Source organism: Melopsittacus undulatus, chromosome 12 (genome assembly GCF_012275295.1).
Source record: "Melopsittacus undulatus isolate bMelUnd1 chromosome 12, bMelUnd1.mat.Z, whole genome shotgun sequence".
Classification (NCBI taxonomy): domain Eukaryota; kingdom Metazoa; phylum Chordata; class Aves; order Psittaciformes; family Psittaculidae; genus Melopsittacus; species Melopsittacus undulatus.
In genome coordinates this window covers 14,492,746-14,519,953 of record NC_047538.1, presented here as the reverse complement: position 1 = coordinate 14,519,953, position 27,208 = coordinate 14,492,746, and the positions used below count along the sequence as shown (strand labels likewise).

Genomic DNA, 27,208 nt, shown 5'->3' with positions numbered 1-27,208 from the left:
GGTATAAGATACAGAAGTAAAAATCTTAAAGAACAGATTCAAGGCTCATATTTCAGCTAATGTAACAACAACAAAAAGGTCTACATGCTTCCAGATTGAGGAAATTTAGACATTCTTAAACACTCTTAAACCTGTGCATCCTTTTAGTAATAAGCTGTCTTTATTTCATGCTCTTGTTATTCATTCTCCATTTCTAAAAACTGGATTTCTTCACTGCTACGGGGATTGTTTTGCTGCTTATTCTAATCAAGAGATTTCCTCCATTATCCATGGTACAAAAATCAATCATTAAAAGAGCTGTGTAGGCTATTTCCTTCCTTCTTTATGAACAAAATGGTTGGCCAAATACTTGCAAAGTATTTTTGAGTGCAAGAATAAGTCACTATCAAAAAAGATGCAGCACAGATAGATGAGAAATGACTATTTACAGGTGGAATTAGTTAGGAGGAAGAGCAAGGCCAATGTCACAGTGGCAAAAAAAGAGACTGCAACCAGAAGCACACACATACTTACTTGCCAGTTCGTTTTAGTCTCTCCGAACGGAAGTTTTCATAGTGCAAGTCTTGGGTCACCTCCTGCAGGTCCTGCATGTGTGTTCTGGAAGATGCAAAGGGCCATTGAACACTTTGTCCTTCTTGCCAAAAGGAAGAAAAACACCCTTTCATCTTCTGTTTTTGTTTTATATACTGGATGTATCTACTGGGAAAATAATCCTTACAGACCATGCCTGCCATAAATCTAGCCAGGGTTCTGCTTTCATGTTATTGGTTTTTAAATTGTACTTCAGTGCCTCACACCAGTATTCTTCAAAGACTCAAAGTATGTTGTCCCCCTCTTGCTCACCAGTTACTTTATAGGAGTTATTTATACCAGTCTCTGCAGCATTAGAAGACTTGGGGAAAGTTATTCAGAAAGATTCATTAATTCCTGAAGTATTTCTTGAATTTTAAGTATTCTTAAGTATAACTTGTAACTGAGAACTAGGTGGAGCTCCTCGACTCACGTAACATTTGACATTGCCTAACGATTTCCAATTGTCAAATGAGGAAAAAAATGCTTGTTGCCAATGACCAGCAGAGGGCAATCCCTGCCCAAGAGAGACTGAAATCAAATCCACAACAGAATTCAATTTCCAACAATAGAGAGACATCATTAAAACAAAGAAAAAATATCACTTATAACCATCTACACAGACAGAATATCTGTATCAGCTAAAATCATAAAGGGGCAGGGTATCATATTCAATAGATTTCCTATATTGCCAAGAAAAATTAGCTTTGCATTTAGAATACTCGTCACAGTTCAATCGCTTTGAGTAGTATTTTAAAAGCCTCTCTGCCCCATCCAATGCACTGTAAGAAAACGTCAACTTATACATAAACCCATCAAAGCAGTTCCCATAAGGCTTAAAAACTGTCATATATATCTAAGCAGTGTAAAACACAGAAAGCTATTTTCCCAAGTCAGAGAATTACAGCAGCAAAACAAGCTGCAGGGGGCTCAAACGTCGCTTACAGAGCCACCAGAGCTCGTTCGGATTTAAGGAGTTCATGTTTTTATAGATCTCCAGTCATTGTGACAGTTACATCACCACAGGAGATGGGATAATTTCACCATTACTCACACCAGCATTGTGCGCAGTTTAAGGAAATCATTGTGCTCTGGATTTTCAACTTCAACAACTCCCCAGGGATACAGACGGCCTCTGATTTTCTTCCCTTTCACCTCAATAAGTTGATTGGAACCAATAACAGCAAAGGGAATGCTCGCCTAGTTGAGACAGAGCAAAACAAGTTACTATTTTTATTTTTGACTGATTACTTTGTTTTGTGATTTGTTTTCTTTTAAAGAAAGCACAAAGAGTTTTAAGTAACAGAGAGGAGAGGGGGAAAGAAATGCTGACAAAGGCACTCTACTAAAATCCTTCCACATCCAACAAATCCTATTCTAGGCAATGCAAACCCTCATTCTTAACACCTGTAGTTCTGTTAGGATCAGTTTGTCTTAGCAGAGGCACGAAAGGAAATGACGCTTTGCTTTAGGAACACTTGACTGTTGTTGAAGTACAGTTTGGGCATAATGTGTCATCTGACATAACATCATGAATGGAAATGAGCCAACAGAAACATACTTCAGATACAGATTAAAGTAGCTGGAGAGAGAGTTTCAGATACATTCTTCAAGCACCTTTGCCAGTATCACAGCACAAAGAGGAAATTACTTCAGTAAAACCTTTATTATCTGCTCTAACAAGAGGAAAGTTGTTAATTAGTATAGTAACCATAACACACAGACATTTGCTTGCTTGTTAAAAGGTTTGAGACAGAAAACAGACTGCAAATCACAGTTCTTGGTGAAGAGTTGCTTACACTTAAAAGAAGAAAAGAAATTAAAAATGCGACACGCTGCATTTGGAATTGTGAAGACGCAGAGACTGGAATCAAAAGGATTATAATTCAGTCAACATCCAAAGAAAACTTCAATTTTCAACACAGTTTCAAGGAATAAAGTATATTTAAGCATACTGTAGGCTTGAAGAACTACTACAGCAAACCAGTAAGTTAGGAGAAAAACCTGCCTTTAGAACTCTGGTTTGTTCTTTAAACTCCTCATCTTCATCAGAATCTGCATCAGGGAGCTGATAAATCCTAATGCCATGCTCAGAAATCTCATCCAGAACCTGAAATTTACAAAAAAAGGAAGCAAAATAAATTCTTATTTCATCACAGATGTGTTAAGTTAAAAACACATACATTCGATTTACTAGTTTGTCACACCTAGAAAACTCAGGATGCTTTTCTGCTTAGAAATAATCATGAGCAGCAATGCAGTTTTAGAAAACATAGCAAGTAAACCATAAAAAAAACCAACAAAATGGGCTTACATGGAGCATAACACAGAAGCAGAAAAAAACAATGTGAAGTTAATACGAAATAATAAGTAAAAACAATGAATTTGAAGGTGTCAGTTAGTTGTAGCATCAAAACCATACAGCCCATATCAAAGTATATTTTTGTGTATTTCTTAGGCACAAAAATATAGAAGACAGTGCCTCTTGAAGCAAAAAACACAAAAGCTTGAACCAGAGAAAGTTATTCAAAATCCACTGAGACAAAAACCATCCAAACTCAGTGTTCTTTATTGCCACTAATGTCCAAGATTAACATAAAAAAATGCACTATTCTGTATTCCTGTATACATTCTTTTCCTAATGAAATCACTGCAGGGGTAAGCAGCTAGCATAATGCCAGGCCTCTGGCAGTTTCCAAAGGTGGTACGAGTCAATCCTTTCCTCAAAACTGAAGAGAATGCTTCTGGTGCTGTACTATTCAAAATATTTAAGTCAGAAATCCCATCAAATGCACTGACAAGATTTTCTTTCTCTACAGAAAGCATGGTGGTATGAGGACAGCCATGAAGAACGCCGAGATTCCACAATAACTCTCTTCAAAGGGAACTTGTCTACCTCAGCAGAAAGTTAACTCTGCAGACTTCCTAGATTAGTATTCCCTAATGAGTTGCAACTGTAACCCCACAGCCAGCATTGAACCAAGCAGCAGCACTACTGCAGCAATGAACTCTTACAGTAAAGTCTGAGCAAAATCAGGATAGACGCTGAGGTAATCAAAACAGCTGTTTACAATAAAACAATCCTTCAGACCACTGGAAGAGGAATGACCATGTATGAACCACAGCTATTCCCATGACAATATTTTCCTGCCAGGTATATAAACATCCCACGCACTCACACACGCGCACACACAGAATAAAGTGTTTGAGCCCCCACCTACACAGAGAGCAATACTTTTAAAAGAAGGAAGAAATTTGGGGATAAGCATTGCCAAGAAACTATCAACAGTTACGTTCACCCAATTACATCTAAATCAGTGCAGGTTGTTCTGTTTGACAAAATGGAAGACAGTTGAATTGTCACCAAATGATAACTGAAGATGCACAGCTGGGATAGGTGGGGCAGCGCTGCAGTGCGATGCCTTTAAGCAGCTGCAGAAAGCAAGAAAGCACATTTAACCTGGCTTAGATCTTACAGATAAAATTCAAGTGAAACAATAACGGGAAAGCCAACAGCAAGGGGTGCTAGAATAATATATTGCAGCTGTTAAACCTAGTGCTTTCCTGAAAGGAAAAAGAATTGCAATAAAAACAAACTGTATTTTATGCTCCTAACAATGTAGCAGCATTTTGCTTCTTCAAATCTGAATTTTATTGGCCTCAGACGGTTCTGTGTTCCTAAAGATTAGCCTTCCCATGGGAAATGAAAAAAAGAGTCAAAATATTAGTTCCCCTCTCATGAAGTCATTCTTTTGAGCAGGTTTCCTTAGCAGCCGTGCATGGCACAGCCTGTGAAACTGCCTTGCATTTCTTCCCACTCAAGAGTTTTAAAAAAATAACTTTGAATTCCAGAAAGACCAAACAGGAATTACTCCAAGCTGGGTTTCCTTTGCAAGCACCACAAACTGATCTTGCTGCAAGCGGCAAAACAAAAACATTTTACTTTAGATTGATGGCCAAATGGCTGAAACATCTGAAAAAAGTAAGACTTCAAGCTGCGTCAGCAGAGCAGGATTTTGATTCTTACTCTTGATTAGAGATTCTGTCAGCCAAGATGCCAAGAGTTAGAACAATATACAGTAGCTAGACTTTCAAAGCTTTGGAACCACATTATACATTTGACTTAATATAAACTCACAGTTTGTAGAGTGACCTCTGCCAGAAGCACAAAAATAACGAAGACGTGTTTACCTGTTTCCTAACCACTCCGTCAGAAGTGCCATTCATCTCACTGTCCATCTATGTATGTCCAGACTGTTCTGAAAATTGTCAGTTAAAAGTATTTTTGCTTGAACTAGGAAGAACTAGACACAGAATATGTCAACTAGGATTCATCTCCATCTTCCATAATAAAACCTACATCATAAACCCTCAATCTAACATCATTCACAGAATTGTACTGAAAACCAAGCAATTCCAAATTCACACTGGGAAACACGTTCACTTGCACTACTGCCATGTTTCAGGTTAAAATTCAGCAATAACACCACACAGAAGTAAATGTCAAAAGCAGGTGTACTATGCTATGCTTGACCCTAAGACCCCAACATCAAACAGCAGAAAAAAGCACAAAACAATTACAGCAAGTATTGAAACCTGGTAAGAGTATGTTGTTCTTCATTTCACCTAGGAATTGATTCTGTGAAAGATGACTGTAGCTAGAAGCTATTTCTATCAGTTTATTTCATGTATTCAAAATGACAGAGCAGAACATTCAGATTCCCAGAGAATTATATTGTAAAATAATGAACATGAAGCAGGCATTAAACATAAAATCTGTCAACATCATTCTGCTATCAAATGCTGAACAAAAAAATAAGTACCTATGAAAACTGAGCCTGATGTACACTGCTGAAAGATCAAATAGAGTTTCTTTATAAAAAGTAGCAGCTCCACAAACAATATTACCATTAGATAAAAATCTTTCACCAAGTCAGTACAGCCACTGAAAAAGAGAAGCAATAAAACCAGCAGAAGCAGCCACATCTCTGGTTTCTTGTTTCCCTGAGTTCTTTCAATTTGCTCACAGCACCTGTCATCTCCTCAGTATTTGTGGAACAACAAAATAAAAGCTACAAAGCCTGAACAGAATTATTCCCTGGAAGATCTAGAGGTCCTTTTTAAACCAGTGAATGACCTTTTTTCTGTCCTCTTTTCACCTAGCTCATCATAGAGCTGGTCACTTTTGTATAAACAGCTCTTGCCACCTTCAGTGAATGTTTGTCTACACTGCAGACAAGGTTCATCCAGTCACAACTGCCCTCACTTTAAACTTCCTCAGCTACAGAGGATTTATTCCATTCCTCAGGCAAGTTTTCTTTACATCACTGAGCTTTATATAAACACAACAGCAATACCAGCAGTACCTCACCTTGGCAAATTGCAGTTGTTTACATGCCTGCACAAACCACAGTTACACCTTTTGTGACACTGGTCCACCCAAAAAAAACCCCAAACAAATCTTCTGAATTTAGGTTGAGATCAACTAAATGCTGGTTTGTAAGTCTGATTTTAACTATACTATTTTCCCAGTTAAATAAAGCTGTACTCCCTCAAACAAAACAAAAACACACCCTCACATAAAAGCCCTTGGAATAAAGATCCAATACCCATTCTAAAGGACTACTGAAAGCCAGAGGGTCATAATCAGAACATTTGTCATGCCCTCAGTGACAAATCAAAAAGTGGTAGTATAAAATGTTATGAAGATATAACATAAAAGCTATCATTTTACCATGAAAAAAATTATTTGCAGAGTCTGGTGCAAAGTGTAGGCTGCATTTTAGAAGTACTAATTATACTGCTCAAGGCATAAGTTATTAAACTTGTAAAAATTCACAGGCATTGTAGGGTTCAAATCTGTTAGACTTTACAAGTGAATGTACTGGGCTGGAGGCAACAGAACCTTACTTGTGGTCTCAAATTTTACTAAGACACCTCTCAGCATAATAGAGTCTCACCATTCCTTTGTTTAACAAGGTACATGAAGTCAGTCTGAATCAAAGAGGATAAACAAGGGAAGATTAAATATTTACATTCCTTAGATAAATTATTCTATAATGAGATTAAACAGGAATTAGATTTAAGGTAAAAAACTTGTACAGCCACAGATTTGTAATTTATTTCTGGAGAATTCACTGCAGTGTCTTATTTGGCAGAGGCTGGGCTGCCTTGGAAAGGTTTGACAAAAAAAGCCCTTCAAGACAGCAAGTAAACCTTCCAGTGCAAAAAGATTAATTTTAGTACCACTGTCTGGAAAGACTTTCTCCAATGCAATCCAGAGTACATCCTTGTCTTTCACATGAACAGACAACTTAGTAGGAAAAACAGATACAAGACATAAATTTTTCCATAACAACGGAGCTACAAAAAGCATCCTGCTAATATATTAGCCCAACTGTCCTGCCTCTACATTAGGGTTTTAGTTTGTGTCATGGGTGCACTTACGAAGCAAGTTACCAGTCACCTCGACTAAACCATATTTTCCTACAAACCACATAGCACAGATAAAGCACACAAACCAAGTTTCTTTTGAATGAAACTAATGATATTATCTCAGAACATATCTAATGCACTTCCATGAGTAATGGGTATTCAGTGGACTGGACTAAACAAGAGCTAGTCTGAAACATCTCCATTACATGCACTTCAGGATGACCTGAACCCTCACTAAACAGTTTTGCTCAAAACCTGCTCAAAAACTGCTTGCTAAGACAGATGAAGCCAAGAAAGGTCAGGTTCTCAGCCAGTGCCACTGGTAAAGCACATCACTCTGCAGTGAAGATTTCCCACCTCACACTTCCTGAACATTAGGTGTTTGGCCAATACCACTCACCCCTCTTCAGTTTGAATTTATTTTATATTTGGCTTTAACATTTTATGTGTTGCATTGCACCCATGATCAAGTATTAGACCTACTCTTCTCTTCAGCCTTTCTCTCTCCTTCAGAGTCAGTGTGTCAGCCTTGGCAATCACAGGGACAATGTTGACTTTTCCGTGAAGAGCCTTCATGAATTCTACATCTAGTGGTTTCAGCCTGGATAAAAGAGGGGTAGGGGGTTTGTGGGTTTTTGTTTGCATTTATTTTATTTTTTTAACAAACAAAATGTATTAAAAATTATTTCAGTATCTACAGAAATAGTTTTTCCAGAATAAATTAAGTAAGAGCACTTGCTTATCAGCTTGGTTTTGTACAGGCTGAATTGAAATTAAAATTATTCCTATATGATAAATAGGATATTGCATTATTTCTGAGTGATAAACAATGTTAATACTGAGTGCTACAAAACAACATTGAATGCCAAAAAGGGGACAAAGCAGAGGAGAGCGTTAATCCCCAGAGACCATTTTAATTGCATTGGCTAACTGATAGTGTGTGAAGTAACTCAACATTAAAGTTACATTTCCAGTTCAAGTAAAGAATGAATTTATGAACAAGATATAATGCCCTAAACTACAAGAGCTCAGGAGTTTTTACTTACCCATGCCCAAAGGGAGAGATGAAGTAAAAACAGCAATGGACTCTGTTGTCTATAATGTGGCGCCTGTTTAGACCGCTCTCATCATGAAGGTATCTTTCAAACTGGTTGTCAATGTACTGGATAATTGTTTTGAAGCTGTGATATGGAGGAAGGGGGAAGAGAAAGAGAAGCATCATAGATCAGCTTTAAAATAATAAATAATTATGAAAAGTTAAGAACAGGAGGAGAATCATACTTTTATTAAGAACAGTTGTTACAAAAAGTCAACTTCTAGCATTGTGTCTAGTATTGAAAGTATCTTGATAATGCAAAAAGATACTCTGACAGTAACTACTGAGTGTTTATTCATGCCTAGAGCTACTATAAAGTGTTACTATGTCCATTGGATAAAAAAGTTCAAGGGCAAGCTCAGAAAAAAAAAAAACACTCAGAGATGAGACAACACAGGCAGGAACAGATGATTGATATTTTTTCTGCTTTTTGGGGGTAGGGGATGAGGAATTGTTTTTAAACCAACTGATAAATGACATATCCAGGATATCCTCTTGATTTACAGCCCTGACCTAGAGCTAAGTTTCTATAGTTACCTATGAAAATTCTAGTATTCCAGTCTGCTTGAATTACACACAAATACATTTGGAAGTCATGCACATGAGCATCACATGATTTATTAAGCTATTTTTGTTACCTTAAAGACTCCTACTCTGTTGGCAAAGAAAAATAATTCCTGCTTAGTTCAAGGCAATTTGAAATATGCCCTACAAAGATGTAAAGGAATCCAAAATTTGAACACATAGATGAATCAAATACAAAAAGCTGTGACTAGAAAAAGAAAACACAATGCATTACTAAGAAGATTGGGTTAAGATATTCCAGAGCATGGAGACACCTGCAAACAACATTAATATAAAAGGACACTTTATATTAAGTGCTGCTGGAAAAGGGAAATGAACACACTGATGAAGATAAGATTAGGCAGATAATTGTGTGTCATGGACATATCTTAAACTACTTGAGGAAAAACTGAGCAGAAAACCTAGCTTGAAAAATAACATTTCTATTGTTGAGAAAGCGCAAATCTGACCAGTGAAATTTAGGGAGGAAACATACAAGAGAACACAACACAAATACTCGAATTAGTAATCTGGAGAATGAACACATAGAATGATGGCAAACACTGAGACAGCAGAGTTCACCCTTACGCTGCTTGGCTATAATGAGGATAATGAAAGGACGCAACATGAATGATGGAAGAGATCTTGGAGGGAAATTGATTTTCCAAAGTTGAGCAAGCTTTTGAATCTAGGAGGAATAAATACATACACACAAAATTATATTTGCAAGATTTCTAGGTCATACCACAGAAGACAATGCAGCAAAACATGTATTAATACTGAGTTTTGACCTTAGTGCTGCTCAAGTCTTTAAGAGCCAGCATCTAAATAGATAAATATGTTGAGAAAGGACAACAGGGTTTACGCTCCTGTTGACCTTTGCTACTCTCCTCTCAGCTGGTGAAAGGTAATAAGACTGAAGACGTATAGATATTAGGACAGAAACCAAGAATGAACAATGGGAAAGCAACTATCACACATTTCTCTGGCAATGTAATCAGTTTACGTGCAGTTTTCTAGCTCTAACAGCTATAATTTTCCCTATTAATATGGCCTTAGTGTCCTGTACCTCCTGACTTCCGGGAAACACCTGGCTTATACCACTGTGCTACCATTATTTAGGAGATAGCACATCCTGTATTGTAACAGCAAACAACACAACCATTGCACTTAAGCCCACTGGGAGAAAATGAGCATTACCAAGCTGCCAAAACCCACAAAATCAAATTAAAATAAGCCAGTAAAAAATAAAGAAAGCTTGCAGCAGCCATAAAGGAGTTAAAGAATGACCTGTGACACTGTGACCAAGAAGAAATGAGGCCTGTGATCTGCAATATCTAACAAGTGAATATGTAGACTGGTTTTGTCACTCATCCTTTTGAGGCCAGATTTGATTCAAATCTGTGCATAAAGCAATCTTTTTTTCTCCCCCTCCTCTCCTTAGATCCTTTCTTATCTGTCTTATGAAAGATACTGCTTTAAGGACACACTTCCCTCACAATCCAATTGTCCACATGCATGGACCAGCCATCCTATGCTTCAAACCTCTTATCACAACAAATTTTGCTATTCTACGAACACATGCCTAAACAGATAAAAAGAGCATTCCCAAGTATAATTTGAGTCTAGATTACAGAACTCAAGCTAGCATGAAAGCTTCACACAGAATCTAAAATATTACCACTATATTTAACTGCAGTTAACATTCACCTTTCCTTAGGGGCTGTTTTAAGTTCAATAGCATTCAGAAAACAAAAAATAATCTACTTTAGAGAATTCATTGTACTAAGTCTAGAAATAATTTCCCAATCCAACACTGTTATTCTTCTAATCCAGGAGGCCTCCTGGACAAACTCCTGACAACATATAATCCTTGCTACTACTTCTGGGATGGAAAGTACATTAAAAAATTGACCCCAGCTCCCATCCTTGAAAGTCAAACTCTAAAATTAAACTCTTTCACCGATGCAAAGCCAGAAACCAAAAGCCATAAAACACCTATGCAGAAGAAAGATATTTGAAACAGTCTCAGCAATTGCTGCCTCCTAACAGACATTGTACCAGTTTGATTTACCCCTGTTCAAAAATAACCTTAGTAGAATTCATCACGCTGAAGAACAGTCCCTCTGCACAAATTACAGCTGTCCCAAAGAAGTGCTTTATAAAACTTGGATTGAGATCAGCACCATCTACTGGTTAACCTCAACTGCAGCGAACACAAACATGGATTCAAAACCACAAATTTGCTGCTTCCTCTGAACTAACAAGGAAGGAAGGTAGCTGCACTGGGTCAGTCTTGACTACAGTTTGAAACAAAGAGTCTATCCATCCAAGTCTCTACGATATCCTGTGAAGACTTCATCAAAATGACATTCATCAAGGCACGGACAAGGTCTTTTCATGCAATATAAAAACAGGACTAGAAAGACATAACTAAAACAAACTGTGTCTTTTTATTCTTTAGTATATAGGTACTATCTGTTCCCATAATATATTTTCATGTTTAAGATTTGTCATAGAAAACTACGTATAAACCAGTAAATTGTTCTACTGGGTCTGAATCATCATGGAATAACTCTGTTTAGTAAGCCTCCAAAAAAGAAAGGGGAAAAATCTGAACACGTACGTCTCTCTGAAACATCTTAACAGAATAAACAAAGGGCATTAAAACACAATCAACAGGAAGAGCTCTATGTAACACAATACATGGGCTGCAGAGCTCTTAGCTCCAGCGGAAGGAAGCTCTAGTCAACAGTGCACAAAATAAGCAAGGCCATGCCGCAGTCCAGAAAGATGCCTTCATGTTACTCTGAAGGATCCCTTTTTTTTAACTTAATGAAGTAGGAAAAGTGGGAGGAAAATAAAAGTCCCACTGCAACTTCACTTCCAAATTTTCATTTAGTGTATTATATAACTTCATTGCCCTCACTTCTGCTGTTTCTACAGTATGCCACTGGAAGAAAAGAAAAACCATGTCTGATAAGAACATTTTTCAGAGTGCTCCAGATAACACAGCATTCGGTCAAGAAAAGAACACAAAACTTTCTATTGGCATTATAGATGTTTATTTTATCAGCTGTTTGCCTCCTGCCTACTCATTGCCTTATAGAACGCAAATCAAACAGTATTAGCTTTATGCTCCCTTTCTCTGCACAGTGACACTTTGTTTTTCTTAGGACTACCCCACACACATCACAAAAAATTGCCAACAAAAACTAAAGGCTAAGCAAAATAAATATTGTTAGCACTTCTTAAAAGACAGGTACATAAAAAAAATAATCAAAGTTTAGCTCCTAGCTGTACTGGAATAATTCAGGCATCCTAGAAGCACATTAACATATCTCATCTTTATTTGGAAAAAAGCTACCTCAAGATCAGTTCTCCACAATTAAAGGGAAGTGCATCATGATGATGATTTGGAAATTACATTTATGAACAATCTTCCTACCTATTTTACCATTTTCTTTCTTCTTGATCTTTATTCTAAACTGATTGTCCATGTTGTGTGTACCTGCAGATAATTACTTCAGCTGTTAAAGACTAACAGCAATATTTAGACCAGAGACAGCTAAAGCAGTAACTACATCATTAAAAAATCAATTCTACTGGAATTGTTAGTAGTACACATAAAGCACAGGGAATTAAAGGTACCATATTAAAAACCATGGAAACTGGGTGGGCCAGAGATACAGAAAGTAAAAGACAAACGAAAAAAATCCCTTCTGTCAGAGGCAGCTACAGAGACAAAATGTTGACTGCAGCTGTCACAGAGAACCTTACCGGAGAGAAAGCCATTCATTTTGAGGGAGAATCATAGACAGCCTAGAGAACACTAACCAAACCCTTTAAAAGGTTTGAAAATTGTTAGAAAACATTAAGTTGTACAAAGTAGCACAGTTTTACTCGGGATATGTATTTTGGGTAACAAAAAATGTATGAGAAGCTTGATTTGAAAGCCCACACAAATGAAATGTCATGTCACTGACGATATGAAGATGAGCACCCAGAATGCAGAAGTGCTCAGAAAACCCTGCTTAACTGCAAAGACTCAGAAAAGACCCTCTACTATGAATTCAAGATAACATCCCATTAATGTTAAGAATAATTAACCTATTGCTTCCTTTTAGCACATCAAAGTTATCCAAAGACCACCAGCCAGATTACTGAAGTTCAGAGAGACAGACACATCAGTGTTTTGTAACATACAAACTATCAAGCAAAGCAGTATTTACACACATACCAGTCCTGGCTGTTAATGGCATCTCCGTATCCTGGTGTGTCAACTACTGTTAAACGCAGTTTCACCCCTCGCTCCTCTATCTCTACTGTAGAAGCTTCAATTTGAACCGTTCTCTCTATTTTCTCTAAAATAAAGGAACATTTTGATTGTTATTGTGCCTATCAATTGCTGCAGAAATCCCTGCAGGAGAGAGCAACAGAGGAGGAAATTAATCTCAAGTGTATTGTAGCCAATGTGACATAAAATATTTTAAAGGAGAAAACACGTTAGCTAGTCAAACTTTAACACTACATTTTTGTAAATAAACTAGAAGCAATGAACTAAAAAGGGGAATTTACTCATGACTGCATGAAAAAAAAAATTAAAATGCTCAGAAGCATGTTGAATTCTTTGCCAAAATCTATTTACACCTCTTAGCAGGATTTATGGCTTTACAGGCCAAAAGCATTAGAGGAAACAGGGATTAGAACAAAACCATACTTAGGTATATTGTCAGTTTGGGAGTCTGGGAGGGGCAAGGGAAGTGTTGGTTATTTTAATAGCAATTGATAAACAGCAAAAGATAAGTCTTTGAAAATAAAATTAAAAAATTATAGCTCAAAAACACAATGTAGAGGATTAAAATACATCTAGAAAGGGTCTCATGGGTGAGCATGAAGCAATGATAATGTAATATTTCATAGGATATATGCTAAAGGAACTGCAAAACCATGTTTACCTGCAGCTCCAGGAATGTAACGTTCTGGATAAAGATCAGTCAGGAACAGACTGTTAATTAAAGTGGATTTTCCCAAGCCAGACTCACCTACAAACAAAATAATTCAGGTTATTAAGCACATACACCTCTTATTCCAAAGCACCTCCGCTTTCGCCAAGCCCGCATTACAGAGGAAAAGTAATCTGTTCATCAGGATCCACCCTAGCTTTTGACAGAAAAACATCAAAGGTTCAGCAAAGTACTTTTAAAACCACAGGAAAAACAAGCCTATAGTGTTTTTATAAACATTACATGAAAATGATAAGTTTACTGTACTAGGTTTTCATAGTAAAAGCTGAAAGGTCATAGATCTAGAGATAGTTTGGTTACTTCAAGGAAAGAAAAGCTTGCTTTTTTTCATTTAAACTGATAAAATCAGGAGCTGTAACTCTCCCACTGAAAATTTCTGAGAGCTTTAAGGTTTCCTAAGCTAGGAATTGAATCTAGAACACTATTAAGAGGGAGAATGAATAAAGCAATTCCAAACTGAGGATGAAGCTTTGCACCCTCATAGTCAGGCTACATATGTCCTATGAAAAATTAAGCAGAAAATCGTAAGAAAATTATTCAAAATTCACCTAAGTTCCAGTTGCAGTCATATAAATTTGGTCCTACAAAGTAATGAAGTTAAACCTGTACAAGCAGTTACTAAATGTGAATTTCAAAAAGTTCCTTTTTTCCTACCCCAACAAATCAAAGGAGTCAGCATTTAGAACAACTGGCCATGTTATTTTAGAGGCTATTAACACTTAATCTTAGAGATGGAAAAGTTATCTATATTTATCATCCCAAACTACACAAAATCAAAATCTCTACACTTATCACAAAGTACATGGTTATTTCACAGACATTGCTGAACGTTCTGTCATCAAATAATCCCAAAAGGCATTAGAGAGCAAAGAATTATAATGCTCCTCATTTTCATTTTTCAATAACATGTCATTCCAAAGTAACTGCTACAAAAAGGCGATAGTACTGCGGACTCCCTTTGCACTTGTATAACATTAAGCTGATTCAATGCAAGTATAATTCAACACATCACTTAAAACAGCTTTGAGCCTGAGGGACTTTCCGGCAGACTCCTACAGGTGCTCATTCACAGAACAGGCAAATTACAAGTTTGGTGATAATATCAGCATGAGTCAGTATGGAACAACAGAAAACACAATAGCAGCATCACCATTCCAACAGCAAGATATCCACCATGTGCATTCATGCCTTCTGATGGGGAAACAGGAGTTTCCCCATCAACTATCCCTACCATCTGATGATGAGTCAGGATTACAAGAATGTCCTGTTGGCTCAAAGTCATCATCTTTAATCACTGCAAATACTCATTCCTACCAAACATGACAACATATGAAGAGCTCTAATTAGAAAGTGCATAATGTCCAAAACTTCTTCTTCTGTATAAAAGCCAACTGCTAGGTAGGAAGACACACGTCTTTGTGAAAGAAATTTTGTTGTTGTTGTATAACAGTCACAAAGACTTAAACAAGGCACTTACCAACCACCATCAGTGTGAATTCAAAGCCCTTCTTCACGGATTTCCTGTGAACCTGGTTGGGCAGATTTGCAAATCCCACATAACCTGCTGAGTCGGAAAACTGACAAGAGAACAAAAGTTGAGTATAAATTAGATCCTTTTCCTCCTAAAAAGTTGAAAAGAGTTCAGTTGATTCTATACAATAAAGTGCAGAGGTACATAAAATACATTGAAAAACAGAGAATTCAATCATTTTTTTCCTGCTATAGCAAGACAGACCTTGAAGCAGGCCCATTTACCAAGCAGCTTGATATAAATGGGAATCTGGTAAGTACCTTGGGTAACACATAAACAAAAGTGTCTCCTCAAACAAAGAATCTGCAAGCTTGCAAGAACACCCTATTATTAATCTTAAACTGTACACATGGCTAAAAATGCCCCAGATTTTAAGCTACAGAACAAAAATATCTGTTCAAATTCAGTATCTGCTGCTACTACCTTTTATAAAAATACATAATGCAAACACTCATAAGTAGAAAAACAAGAAGACTGTATAGTAATGCAGAGATTACCAACATATAACCACACAGAGATGTATCTTCTGCTTGTTAAGCTGTCCACTTATCTTCACAATGGTTAACTTCTAACACAAAAGCAGGAAAAAGCAACATGTCTGAAAAACTTATCAAAGAGATTTGGGCTATAAAAAGGGCAGTGTGCTTCACTACCTATTATCAATTGACTGAAAAACTAATAAGAGACTAAACAAGGAGTGCAGCATCTTGATTTAGGGACCTATGAGTTAGCTGGAACCAAATTATCTTTACAGATGAGTTTATGATGAGAACAGTTTTTATGCCATGCTATACTTCCAGTGGTGCTGGGGAGATACAGGAGAAATCACTTAAAAGGCAACAGTTATAAGCTAACAATCCTTTTAAAACCCACTCAGATGGGGTAATACATGAGAAATGAAGGTTTGTCAAATTAGAATTTCCTTATATAAAGGCACCATTCTAAATATTTAAGCAAACACTGAATGTCTGGCAATCACCCGAAAGCCTATTTCTAGAAACACATGCAAGCTCTGTTTCTACTAAGCAGACCCTTTTGAGAAACACATATGAAGCAATAAGGTATCATTTATTCACTGTTTTACCACTTCAATAAAATCATAAGTATTTTCAGAAGTTCAATAGATTCTAAACAAAGTTTTGGCCATGCAGCCATCTCTTTACCTTTACTTTTTCACCTGACTGAGACATGTTTCGGCACTCCAAGGTTCAGACACTGGAAAATAAAATCATAGTGCAACTTAGTTGACTTGAGGGTCACGTGAATTTTAAGTTTTAATTGATCAACTGCATATAAACATTTTATTCTAGCAGAACAAAATATCACATACTCAAAGATTACCAGAAAAACACCAAGCCATAATTAATATAGTGGTTTACATGAAGCTATTCAGAGGAAAGAAATTACACAGGATTGTCAAGCCCAGAATACTTCACTGAAATACTTAAAAGTTCTGAAACAGATTACTTTAAAACTGAAAGTATTAAAATTCAATATCCTTAAAGATTTTTCATCCTTCCTGTCTTTAAAGAAGGAAAAATATCTACCAGAAACTAATGCTGAGTATTCATGGTACTCCTGATACACTTTTTTTAAAAGTTCTCATTCTGTAGTTAGCTAATAAACCCCCAAGTTCAAATATTCTGTTCCCAACCCCCTGTACAGAACAGCATAAGGAAATCCTTTTTCCTTCCATTCTACTTTGGAATTATATTTTTCTTAAAGATGGTTTGACACAGATAAATGTAGCGTAAGTGTTGTCCAAAACATGATGTTTGAGAATCATTACTATATAAAACAATTATCCTGAGAACAAGATATATCTGGGATTTCCAGATAAAGGTTATAGCATTATTTTCAGTCACTTCAAAGTACTATCACTGAATATGAACACTACAGCAAACACTGGTTGTTGGCTAACCCACACTGGATATGAAAATTCACCCTGATCTGAAGGACTATCAGAAAGATGTGTTCCTTAGTTTCAGGCACAGAACAGCTGGGGTTTGGCAAGCCCTTATCTTTTTGCTCAAGGATGTTAGTTGTGCTATAGATTAGCTATCACAGCAATAGCAAGGCCCTTTTATTTAGAGCGGCCACAGCACTGACAGGAAACACGGAAGTGGCAGAAGCACTTCACAGCTTGGTTTGTTGACAACTCAGCTCTTTGCCTGGGGAAGTGGGGAAGTGACCTATGCAGGCACCTGCGTGTTCAGACAGAAATGCTTTCCTGTTGGTTAGCTGTAGTCATTCTAGCAGGATACCGTCCAGTTTCTGACACTGGCAGTCTGACAGTCAAATCCTAGCAGAGACACACTAAGCTTTGGACTGAAAAAAAAAGCTGAAGTTAATTGCAACTTGGAGTTTTAAGGAAAACATGTCTTCAGCTCACATGGCATTTCATTTGCCCTGAAGCAGGCATTTTAAATCCCAGCAGCTGTGCAGACATCAGCCACCCTGTAAGCAAGGAAAATTGTTTGGCTTTGTTTATTCCTTCAACTTCCCCCATGTGCTTGCTAATGAAAGCCTAATACATCCATTGCCTATAAAATGAGGAGGTCCTGATCCTAATCATCTTCTGATTGCCTTCAGTTGGGCATTCCTCAAAACAGCCTGGGAAATATCCATTCAGAATGGTTTTGAAAAAGCCAGTCACAGCCTCACTGAGGGATGTAGCTCATTGTTTTGTCCACATCTTGTTTCTACATTTAGAAACCTATGTTACTATGTCACAAGTAACGGAATTCAAGAGTTTAGCAAAGTTCCTAAGTAGTCACTGAGTGTTAATGTAGCTTCACCTTCTTGGCCAATTTCCCACAGTAAGGCCAGATGAGAAGCCACCTAGAGCAGCTGCTATCGTTAAACCTGAGAAGGGGGAGCAATTCAGATTCAAATATGCATGGTAAATTCTCAGATGACTTCTGCTTTAAACTGACAGTATAGTCACATCCATTGTAGCATTACCCAAACTACTGGATTAAAAAGCAGAAGTGTCACAATTCTTGTCAACTGAGTATGACTCATCTGGCTTCAAAATTAGCCTGTCATCTCATAAAAAGCTAAATTTACATCAAGTCGTACCACAAATAGAACTTACAAAGCCTGTTTCCTATTAGGCAAAACACATTCACCTTGTGTCTTACCTTGACCAAAAAGTCGCTGTAGCCAAAGCTGCAGACAGCTTCTCTGACCACATCGTGACTGCAGCACATGCTTAAATGTATGTGTACAAGCATCTGGTTAGTTATTTCCCATTCTGTTTTGTTAAACTAGAAATACTCTTAACTAAAAGTTGGCTAAACAACAACAAAAAAACCCACCACCCAAATGAATGAACCCACTGTTCCATAGCACCTAAACAAGGCACTGAGGTTCAAAATGAAGCCTGTTATCCAGCCTCAACACATTTTGCAATTCATAATACTGCCCTCATGAGGTTTCCTAGAAAATTATTCCACCAACCGTCTTCCCCAGATGACCTGGGCCATCTTCCTAAAGCTTTACCATACCATTACAAAACATAACCTTAGAATTAGCAAAATACTGGATGTTACACTGTCACATCTTTTTACAGCACCAAATAACCATTGTGCTTACAGCACTGCTTACAAGTGACAATGTGTCAATGGACCAGACTACCCAGAGCATCAATGACTGCCGAACTCCTGAATGTGTCCACATGCAACTGAGTCAAATGTTAAAATACTGTGAAGTTGAGTATCTGACAACACTGTACAGTCCCGCATCTGGAAACTGTAGTTTCATTATTATGGAAAATTCATTAAAAATTAAAAATAAACAACAAAGGCAAAGCAGAGCAAGCCATCACTGTTCTGTTTGCCTTAGATTTTCAATGAACTACTTCAATCATTGTGGAATAAGCAAAGCAGCACATGCAAAATATTTCAAAGATAAAGGAATAGATAAGGTACACTTGGATTAACTTGCAAAAAAGCAGTGAAACTACTTGTAACTGTGGGCCACATTTAGCAGGTCTAGCAGAAAAAAAGGGACACTATGCTACAGCATAGGAATGTCCAAATCAGGTTTTGAACAGTGGATAATGTATCAAAGTTTCATTTTGGATCCCAACAAATTCCTATCCTAAACAATTTGCTGTTCAGTAATTGAAGGGATCAGATTACTACAAAATTCAGTTACAATTGCCTCCTGTACAAAGGCCTGGAACGTGCCATCCTACCATCTTCTGCTAAGAACAGTGTTCCAGTGGAAGAGAAAGAGAGGGGAAGGAAAATGGGTCATTTCCTTTGTTCCCGTCAGGATGCAAGAAGTAAACTGCTAGGAACAGGCAGACTGGGAGCTTCTTAATAGGAACTAGCACAAAGAAAACTCTATGAAAAATGTACAAAGAGTGTTTCCATATAAGGGTATTAAACAACACTTTAAAAGAATGACTTCAGAGGGACTTCAACGACCATCTCCACAAGCAGAGCAGAGCAGCCCCTGAGCTATCACATGGGACCTCATCTGAGAGTAGGTGACTCTGATACTTTTAAAGAAGTATTTAAGACCCTAATAAGGAACCACAGAAGAATAATAAAGGCTTATGTAGGTTTCCAAGTGCTGGAAATAGTCTCAACAACATTAGCATTCTCAAGCCACATTTTCAGACTTTAAGCAGACAGTGAAAAACACCAGGAAAGTGTCAGCAAAATACCAGTATTTGTGGTTTCTCACAAAAAGGACTACAAAACCCCACAAAGAAATGGCAATCAAGTGCTGAGGCACACAAATAATTTTAAAAAATAGTTATAATTTCCCCAAGTATCTTACATACAGAGAATCAAAGGAATCATGTGAAATGAAAGATTTTCTCACTATATTCCAAACTGCATAGAGAGGCAGTCAAATACCAAGGAGTTCACTTTTTTTTCTGCTAGTTTATGCTATCGAAGTTGGATGACTCATCCCATCCTGTCAAACAACAGCAGAGCTGTTCTCTGTGTCAGGCTTTGTTCCCATTACCAGCTCATCTCTGCACCTGAAAAACCCCTCCCAGAACTCCCAAGCAGTGTCCCTCCAGATGATTCAACTTTCCCCATTAGAACCAATGTTACCAACTGAAGATAACCTCTGTTACACATGAACAACTGAATACATTTCTGTATCACATTGGGAAAGTAACTGTATACCACTTCCAGGACATACAAAATGTAACAGCAAATGCAACAACCCAGGACTAGCACTTGCAGGTAGACCATGCTGAGTGTATGCCACTGCTCTGTATATGGATTAGTATTCAGAAGTTTTACAGACTTCATTCTGATAATGCATTTGAACATACCTTATAGATTATGACTGGGAATGTACTGCTGTTCATCAAAACTTGTAACATTTGTGTGACTTAACAGCACATGTATGCACAGCAAAGGGAGGAGAGGACCAAGCTCTGAGAGAACCATGTGTGAATGCTGCTCTTAAAAGGAAAAGGTCTAGAAAAAAAAAGCTATGCATAAATCCAGAGCTCTAATCTTAAATATTGTATTTAAAGGTCCATTTCAATGTTAACATACTGCTCCAGACAACTTCCTTTCCTAGTTATTTCAATGAATACAGTCACTTAAAAAGCACAAAGGTGGCAACGATACAGTCAACACTAACAATCAGTGTTAGTGATTATGTGCTTCCTATGCAAGCAACTTTTGACACGATTTTCTCAGAGTTACTCTATCAGAGGAAAACACTGTGATACAAGTCTGCAGGAGCTTTTCTTAAAAAGCTAAACATATTAGCCACAATCACTTATCAGAATACAGGCAGCTCTGCCTCATACCCACAAAGCTTGAGTGTAACTGTGTGCATACTGGCAAAGCACAGCAAAACACGATAAGTTAGCATTTTAAGTTGCTTTCAAATCATGCCAGAGTCCCATGATACCACGCAACCAATACTGCGTGCAACCAATTTAAGACCTTAAAAAAAGAACACAAAAAAAGGTAAAGCACTCTGTTGCCAACCCTGGACAGCGTTGCTCTGTGGACTGGTGGGTTACACTGCTCCTGCAGCATCCCCCTGTCCCTGGTACTCGGCCACGCTTAATGTTGCCATTTTTAAAACATCCGAGGAATGCCAATGGAGACAGAACTTCCGGCTCCGTCCTCGCCCCGCATCCCCAGCTACATCCTGCCGGGCAGAGCCCAGCACCACAGGGGCCTCTCCACATCCCCAAAGTAACGCACGCCCTTCTCTAAGACAAGTTAAAGGGAGCCTAACCCAGTACAAGACCCCGATACGCTCTTCCCCTCATTATCCACTAACTCCAAAAGCCTCGTCCCGGGCAGAGGGAGGCGGAAGCCAGGCAGCTGGGCCGCACACGGAGCACTCACCACCGCGGGCAAGCTCCGGGCACCGGGCCGGGGCAGAGGCCCTACCGCTGGCCGCTCGGCAGAGCCGGGCCGGGTTGAGCGGTGTACAGGGAGCGGGCACGGGACAGAAGGAGCGGAGCTGTGTGCGGGACACGATTACCCACCCATCGGCTGGAGGGCGCGACCTGGCCCCTGCCGCTTACCTGAGCCCTCAGCCGCTTCCGCCAGTGCCTGTCCTCCAGGCCGCGAACAGGATACCTCCCCCGCGCAGTCCTCCGGCATCCCACATGCCACCGCGGCAGAGCGCCTGCCTACTTTCCGCATAGCTCTATGGTCGGGGCTGCTTCCCAGCGTAACAGCAAAGCGCGGCTCCGGAATGAGCGAGAGGACGGATAGAGTGTCTCTTCGCACTGACTGCTTGCCTGGGTGGCAGCGAGGGGCCGGTCCACGTTGCCGTGGTGACCTCCTCGCTCAGGCCAGGCCGGCCTCCATGGGGGGCGCGGTGTGGAAGCCGGGGCACAACGAGGGTCCGGCTGCGGGAGCGGCTCAGCGGCGGGTGCTTTTCTCCCTGGACACCCCGTAGCTAATGTTATAAATTGAGACAACAACGGATCATAATCCAATTAGAATTTTATTAATTATAGCAAGTAGAATATGAGCAAAGACAGCGCTGGACGACAGGGGAGTCTGTGCTCCGCCAACTGGCGTACTGAGCAGTTCAAAAAGCCCTCCCTTATACATCTTTTACTTCCGTGTTCATGACGTAGTTGAGGTACTCTGCGCATGCTTCAGCTGTTGCTAGGGGGTCGACCTCTGCCTCCCGGTGGTCGGTGAGGCCGAAGTAAGAAGTCTTCCTCCTTTGTTCCATAGTTGACCCTTCATTTATGTCCTTATATGGAGTGGTTTGTCTTATTTCTGCCAGTTCCTGGAACATCTTGCAAGCCAGTTTCTGTAACACCTTGTGGTCATCTTATGTTTGCATAAACGGTTTCTGGTTTAATTGGTGTAAGCGATTGCGGTTATCTTATCTTGCATAAACTGTGTCCGTTAACTGTGTGCATAAGCAATTTCATATCTTTTGTTGTCTAACCTTTATATTGGGCGTAACATATATATACCTAACATATATCTTAATAAACAATACCTTATTCTTTAGTTTTTCACACTAACGTGGTCCCGGTGGGATGGGTGAGCGGCTGCTCTCCCGGGGGACCACGGCTACCCAGTTGCCGCTCCCCTCTTCTCTACAGCGCTTCACGGGGGAGCGGTGCTGCTGCACCGCAGGCTGCTGATGTCCATGGGGATCCTGCAGCGAAGCAGGTCTGTTCCTGCTATGGCCCTGAGTGCCCTGATCCAAAATACTGAGCGTCTCCTGGTGCTGCTGGCTTCACAAAGTAAAAAACATGGGAGAAAGGCCCATCCGACAGAGCCACCCCTCAAGGAGGTTACTGCACCCCTACTATACCACATGGCAGCCAGTGCTACGGTGGTAACAGCTGTGAAATCATATGAGTCTTGTCTTCCTACCCCAATTTCACATCCTGCCAGCAGCACACTTGGACTTCTGTCCGTCTTGTGCAAACAGCCTGGGTCTAGAACTACATACACGAGTTAACGTTCAAGAATGAAACACAGTCAGACCCCATTCTGCTTAAAATGCCTCTGTTTCTAATCGTTTGATTCCTATTTCCTACTCAAGTACCTCTGAGGTTTTAGTGATACTCCTCACAGTGGAAAACCTTTTGGTACAGTAGGTGTGATAGCCAGGGAGAGCTCTACCTTAAGCTCTGTGCTGTTTGACTGTAATGCAGTATGTAATACAAGCCTATTTGGGTTTCAACTGCTAGTCCACATGTGAAACAAATTTCTCTCCCAAACATCATGCAAAAACCCCAATGTACTCATTTTACTTATACCACTGCCATCTTCTCTTTCATCACAGCAGTCTGGTCAAGTGAGAGCCACCCTGGTAGGTATCATTGTTGAAAGGGTGGGTGGAATTCTCACCAGCAAGGTCTCTGAGACTCCAGCAGACATAAACCTGCAGTGTAAAGGACAGCTGCAATCAGATTACAGAACCTGATCACTTTCCCCTGGTGAAACAGTGTTACATAGCTCAAACACTCAATACAAAGTTGCCAAGGTATCAACAATTCAAGGAAGAATTTTTCCAGCCATTCAATCTGCAAGAACTGTGCTGAGGAGAGCTCCTAGCAAACCATCTGAACATTTTGCAAAGGCCGGTTTGTACGTGCGAGCTCACAGCAAATCTTTTAACTTACAGTTTTGAATACAAAGAAGAATATTTATGTTTTTTCTGTATCTCCATCCATTAAAAAAATAGGGTTGCAGCTCCCAACAGGAAATGTGGAAGTGAAACAAATGTGACTGAAGGCAGACTGGCATTATTTGTTAATTCACATTGTGCTCATATTATCAGCTGAGCATTGATGTGATCTGAATAAGAATAATATAAAAGCCAATGAAAGGACAACCGAGTTTCATTTCCTAGGACAAAGTGTAATGTTATAACACAAAGTAGTGTTACACCTTACCTGCTTTGAGGAGCTAATAGGTGGCATTTAAAATTCCTTTAGAAATTAAGGTCTTATTTTAAATTATTCCCTGGACACCCATATAGGTGTTTTGTACCATCACCAAAGGAACAGCAGTGGCAATTTTTCTTTCACTAAATTAGAATATGGTGATGCAGACAGTATTTCACACACATAAACTGCTATTGCACATAATTATTTGTACTTGAAATTACAAGAGATCAGTGTGGACAGTGCCATACTACAAACTGGCATCCACACAGAGCCTACTGAAAGTTCCTGTTTTCCCACGATTGTCACTCCTTTCCTTTGGCAGGATTTAGTGCAATGAGTGAAACATTCTCCAAAAATGTCAAACACCGCATTATTGCGGCTTACCAATGATTTTCCCAAGTCATGGCTCAATCAGATGGATGACCAAATGTCACACAAAAGCTTCAGACAAGTCACAATCATCCCAAACAGTCCCATTGTGCCAGAAAGTAACACAAGGAAGGGCACTTCGGGTAAGAGCAAAGGTCAAGTCTCACCAGTGCCCTACCCCTGCAGTGCCCAGTAGCAGATGCTTAGGAAAAGATAAAAGAGTGTCGTGTCTGTGTATCCTCCCAGCTTCCGCCAATCTGGAGCTCAGCAGCTTCCTGAGCCAGAAGTTTTATCTTGATAGTCTTCTCTTCCATGAATTTTTCTTGTTGCTTTTTGAACCCATCTCAACTTTTGACATTAAAGAGCATCCTGTGACAAGGAGTTTTACAGTGCGCTATGAACATGTACTTTTGTTACTTTTGAAAGCAGTTATGAGACTTGTTATGAAACCACAGCATGCAGGATCACCAAGCAGCAGAACTGAAAACATTTGCTACATATAACTAAGAAATACTGCACCGCAGAAGCCTAGAGAGAATGCGTACCCACAAAAGATGTACAGCATATTTGTTATTTCTCACACTTCTATTAGAAATGGTGCAAATAGAAGAAATTGTTGTATTGGAGAATACTGCTCCTTCTAAATGCCTAAATAACCTAGAGATGTTAACGCAGTGAACAGCTGTCTGGCTCTGAATCCCCCATTCCCATAATTACTATTTCTGAAAGAATTTTGTTTTATTCTTCCCTTGGAAACTCAAAAGCCTTTTATAAAAGTTCCTGGTACATCTCAGTTTACATTATCACAAGTACAATTAGAGTCCTTCCTTGAATTCAAATCTTAACTTTGTGTGGAGTCACGTCTTAGCAAGTTAGAAATACCTCATACATTCAGCAAAAATACTCTATCTCTTTTGTTCTGCTCCTTAACAGAGAAAATGGTGTGATGCTGATTATAGTAAAATAAATACCACCATGTAACTGAAAATTGAGTTTTGATAATACAATCTCATGTCCCCTGGCATTATTTTGAGTAAATTTAAATTTATAAGAAGATATGTTGCTAAGACAAAATAAAACTGCCTCTTTTCAGCTATAAAATCCTTTTAACTCGATTTTCTTTTAGTTGAGCCTGTTCCTCACGTAGCTGAATATGTGGAACTTGAGCCTAAAATTGTGTGTGATTGCGTAATGGCTGCACTGTAAGAGCAATTAATGGAGATACTGGCCCATTACTGTAAGACACGGAGCACCTTGATCTCTCTCCATTTTTCTTCTAGATAAAGGTACTCAAGTCCTGATTAAACAACAAATTCTTAAGCATATGCATAAACCCTTTTAATTTCATAAGATTTGGGTTTGTGTTTGATTCAGAATATTTGTGTATGCTTTGCTAAATTACAGTACATGGCTCCAGGACCAAGCCTGTGAGAAATACATAGTTAAGAGCTCACTGTGGGTGACATCCCGTTTTAAAGGATTACCAGAGAAAAAAGCACTTTGAACATAACTTGTGTGAATGTTGGATACTGTAATTTAAATATTCCCAGGCTACTTTTCAGTATTTGAGTGTGCTGATAGCCAGGAATTTAAGGGCAAATTTCCCATTCTCTGTTAGCATTTGGTAAACTGGTGATTTGAAAAAAATACTCTACTGTGTAGTGCTTTATCTAAGGAATCACTAATGGGTGAACCATATTAACATCTCCAATTTTCTGTATCATTGCAGCCATGGTGCACTGGGAATCAGAAAGTCATGCCCCCTGAAAGCTGGTCTCACTGCTAAGCCCTTCTGAAGCATGCAGGTCTGGGACTCTGCTTATGTACAAACAGGAAGCCAGTATCTGTGGATGCACCAGGATTTATTAACACAAGCTACTTTACAAGTTATTTAGTAATCCATAAGAAAATCTGCAACAGATAAGTGTTTCCCCTTGTTGAAAAAAAAAAAAACCCAAAAAGCGAAAAAACAAATGCATTTTTAGTAACGCACCACAGGAAATGAAGATTACATTTGAATTATAGCAGTCTCAGAGGAATAGAAGTGGGGTTTTGCATTTACAAGCACGCACAAGCCTAGCTTTTCAATTATGGCAACCAAGAAGCAATAAGAATCTACAACTTTTCTCTGGAATAAGAGGCATTTTGCATTTTTCACCGATAACAACCATCCTTTCTTCTCACTGAAGTCAGCTTTACTTTTAAGAAGGGAATCAGGATTGACAAAACAGATGCATGCTATTCTCAAAGAAGGGGCTTGTCTCAGACTTGTCTCAGAGCACAGACAACACTGCTGAGAGTTAATCACTCTCAGAATCAGAGGAGGTGTCCCAGACCTCTCACGTATTCTCAGGAACACAGATTTCCTGGGACACTAGATAAATGTGCTATGTTTCCCATCGCTGGTCCTGAACAGTTTTCAGTAATTTCATGGTCATATCTTTACTAATTACTTTCAACATCTGCAATGTATATTTAAAACAATGGCATTTGTCCCTGCTGACGCTGTTCTTTACAAAATGACATCTGATGTGATTTCCCAACAATTAACATGGGAAAAAGATCTACCAGGATCCTGGTACACCACAATCCGTGGAAGGAGGTTAACTTTGGAAGAGGACAAAATTAAATTACAGTTCTCCTGGTAGGAAACATGACATAAAATAGACCCATAGGCATGAAACAATGTATATTTCCTATAGCTACTTCCCTTCTCTCCAGCCAAGCTTCAATACATTCTC

General features: G+C 38.9%; 1 protein-coding gene across 2 annotated transcripts in view; it reads right to left on the bottom strand.

Annotated features, from left to right (window-relative positions):
* Nucleotides 1–21,865, bottom strand: part of LOC101869434 (septin-2) — a 36,298-nt gene extending 14,433 nt beyond the window's left edge. For both annotated transcript variants that reach the window (XM_005147746.3, XM_031047813.2), the window contains exons 1-10: nt 21,753–21,865; nt 16,387–16,438; nt 15,170–15,269; nt 13,624–13,710; nt 12,906–13,029; nt 8,052–8,186; nt 7,489–7,606; nt 2,579–2,680; nt 1,625–1,770; nt 514–597 (exon numbers count right to left, since the gene is read on the bottom strand). In XM_005147746.3, coding sequence (XP_005147803.1) covers nt 514–597; nt 1,625–1,770; nt 2,579–2,680; nt 7,489–7,606; nt 8,052–8,186; nt 12,906–13,029; nt 13,624–13,710; nt 15,170–15,269; nt 16,387–16,413 — 923 coding nt within the window. In that variant the 5' untranslated portion in view covers nt 16,414–16,438; nt 21,753–21,865. The remainder of the gene's footprint in view (nt 1–513; nt 598–1,624; nt 1,771–2,578; nt 2,681–7,488; nt 7,607–8,051; nt 8,187–12,905; nt 13,030–13,623; nt 13,711–15,169; nt 15,270–16,386; nt 16,439–21,752) is intronic.
* Between the last annotated feature and the right edge of the window lie 5,343 nt (nt 21,866–27,208).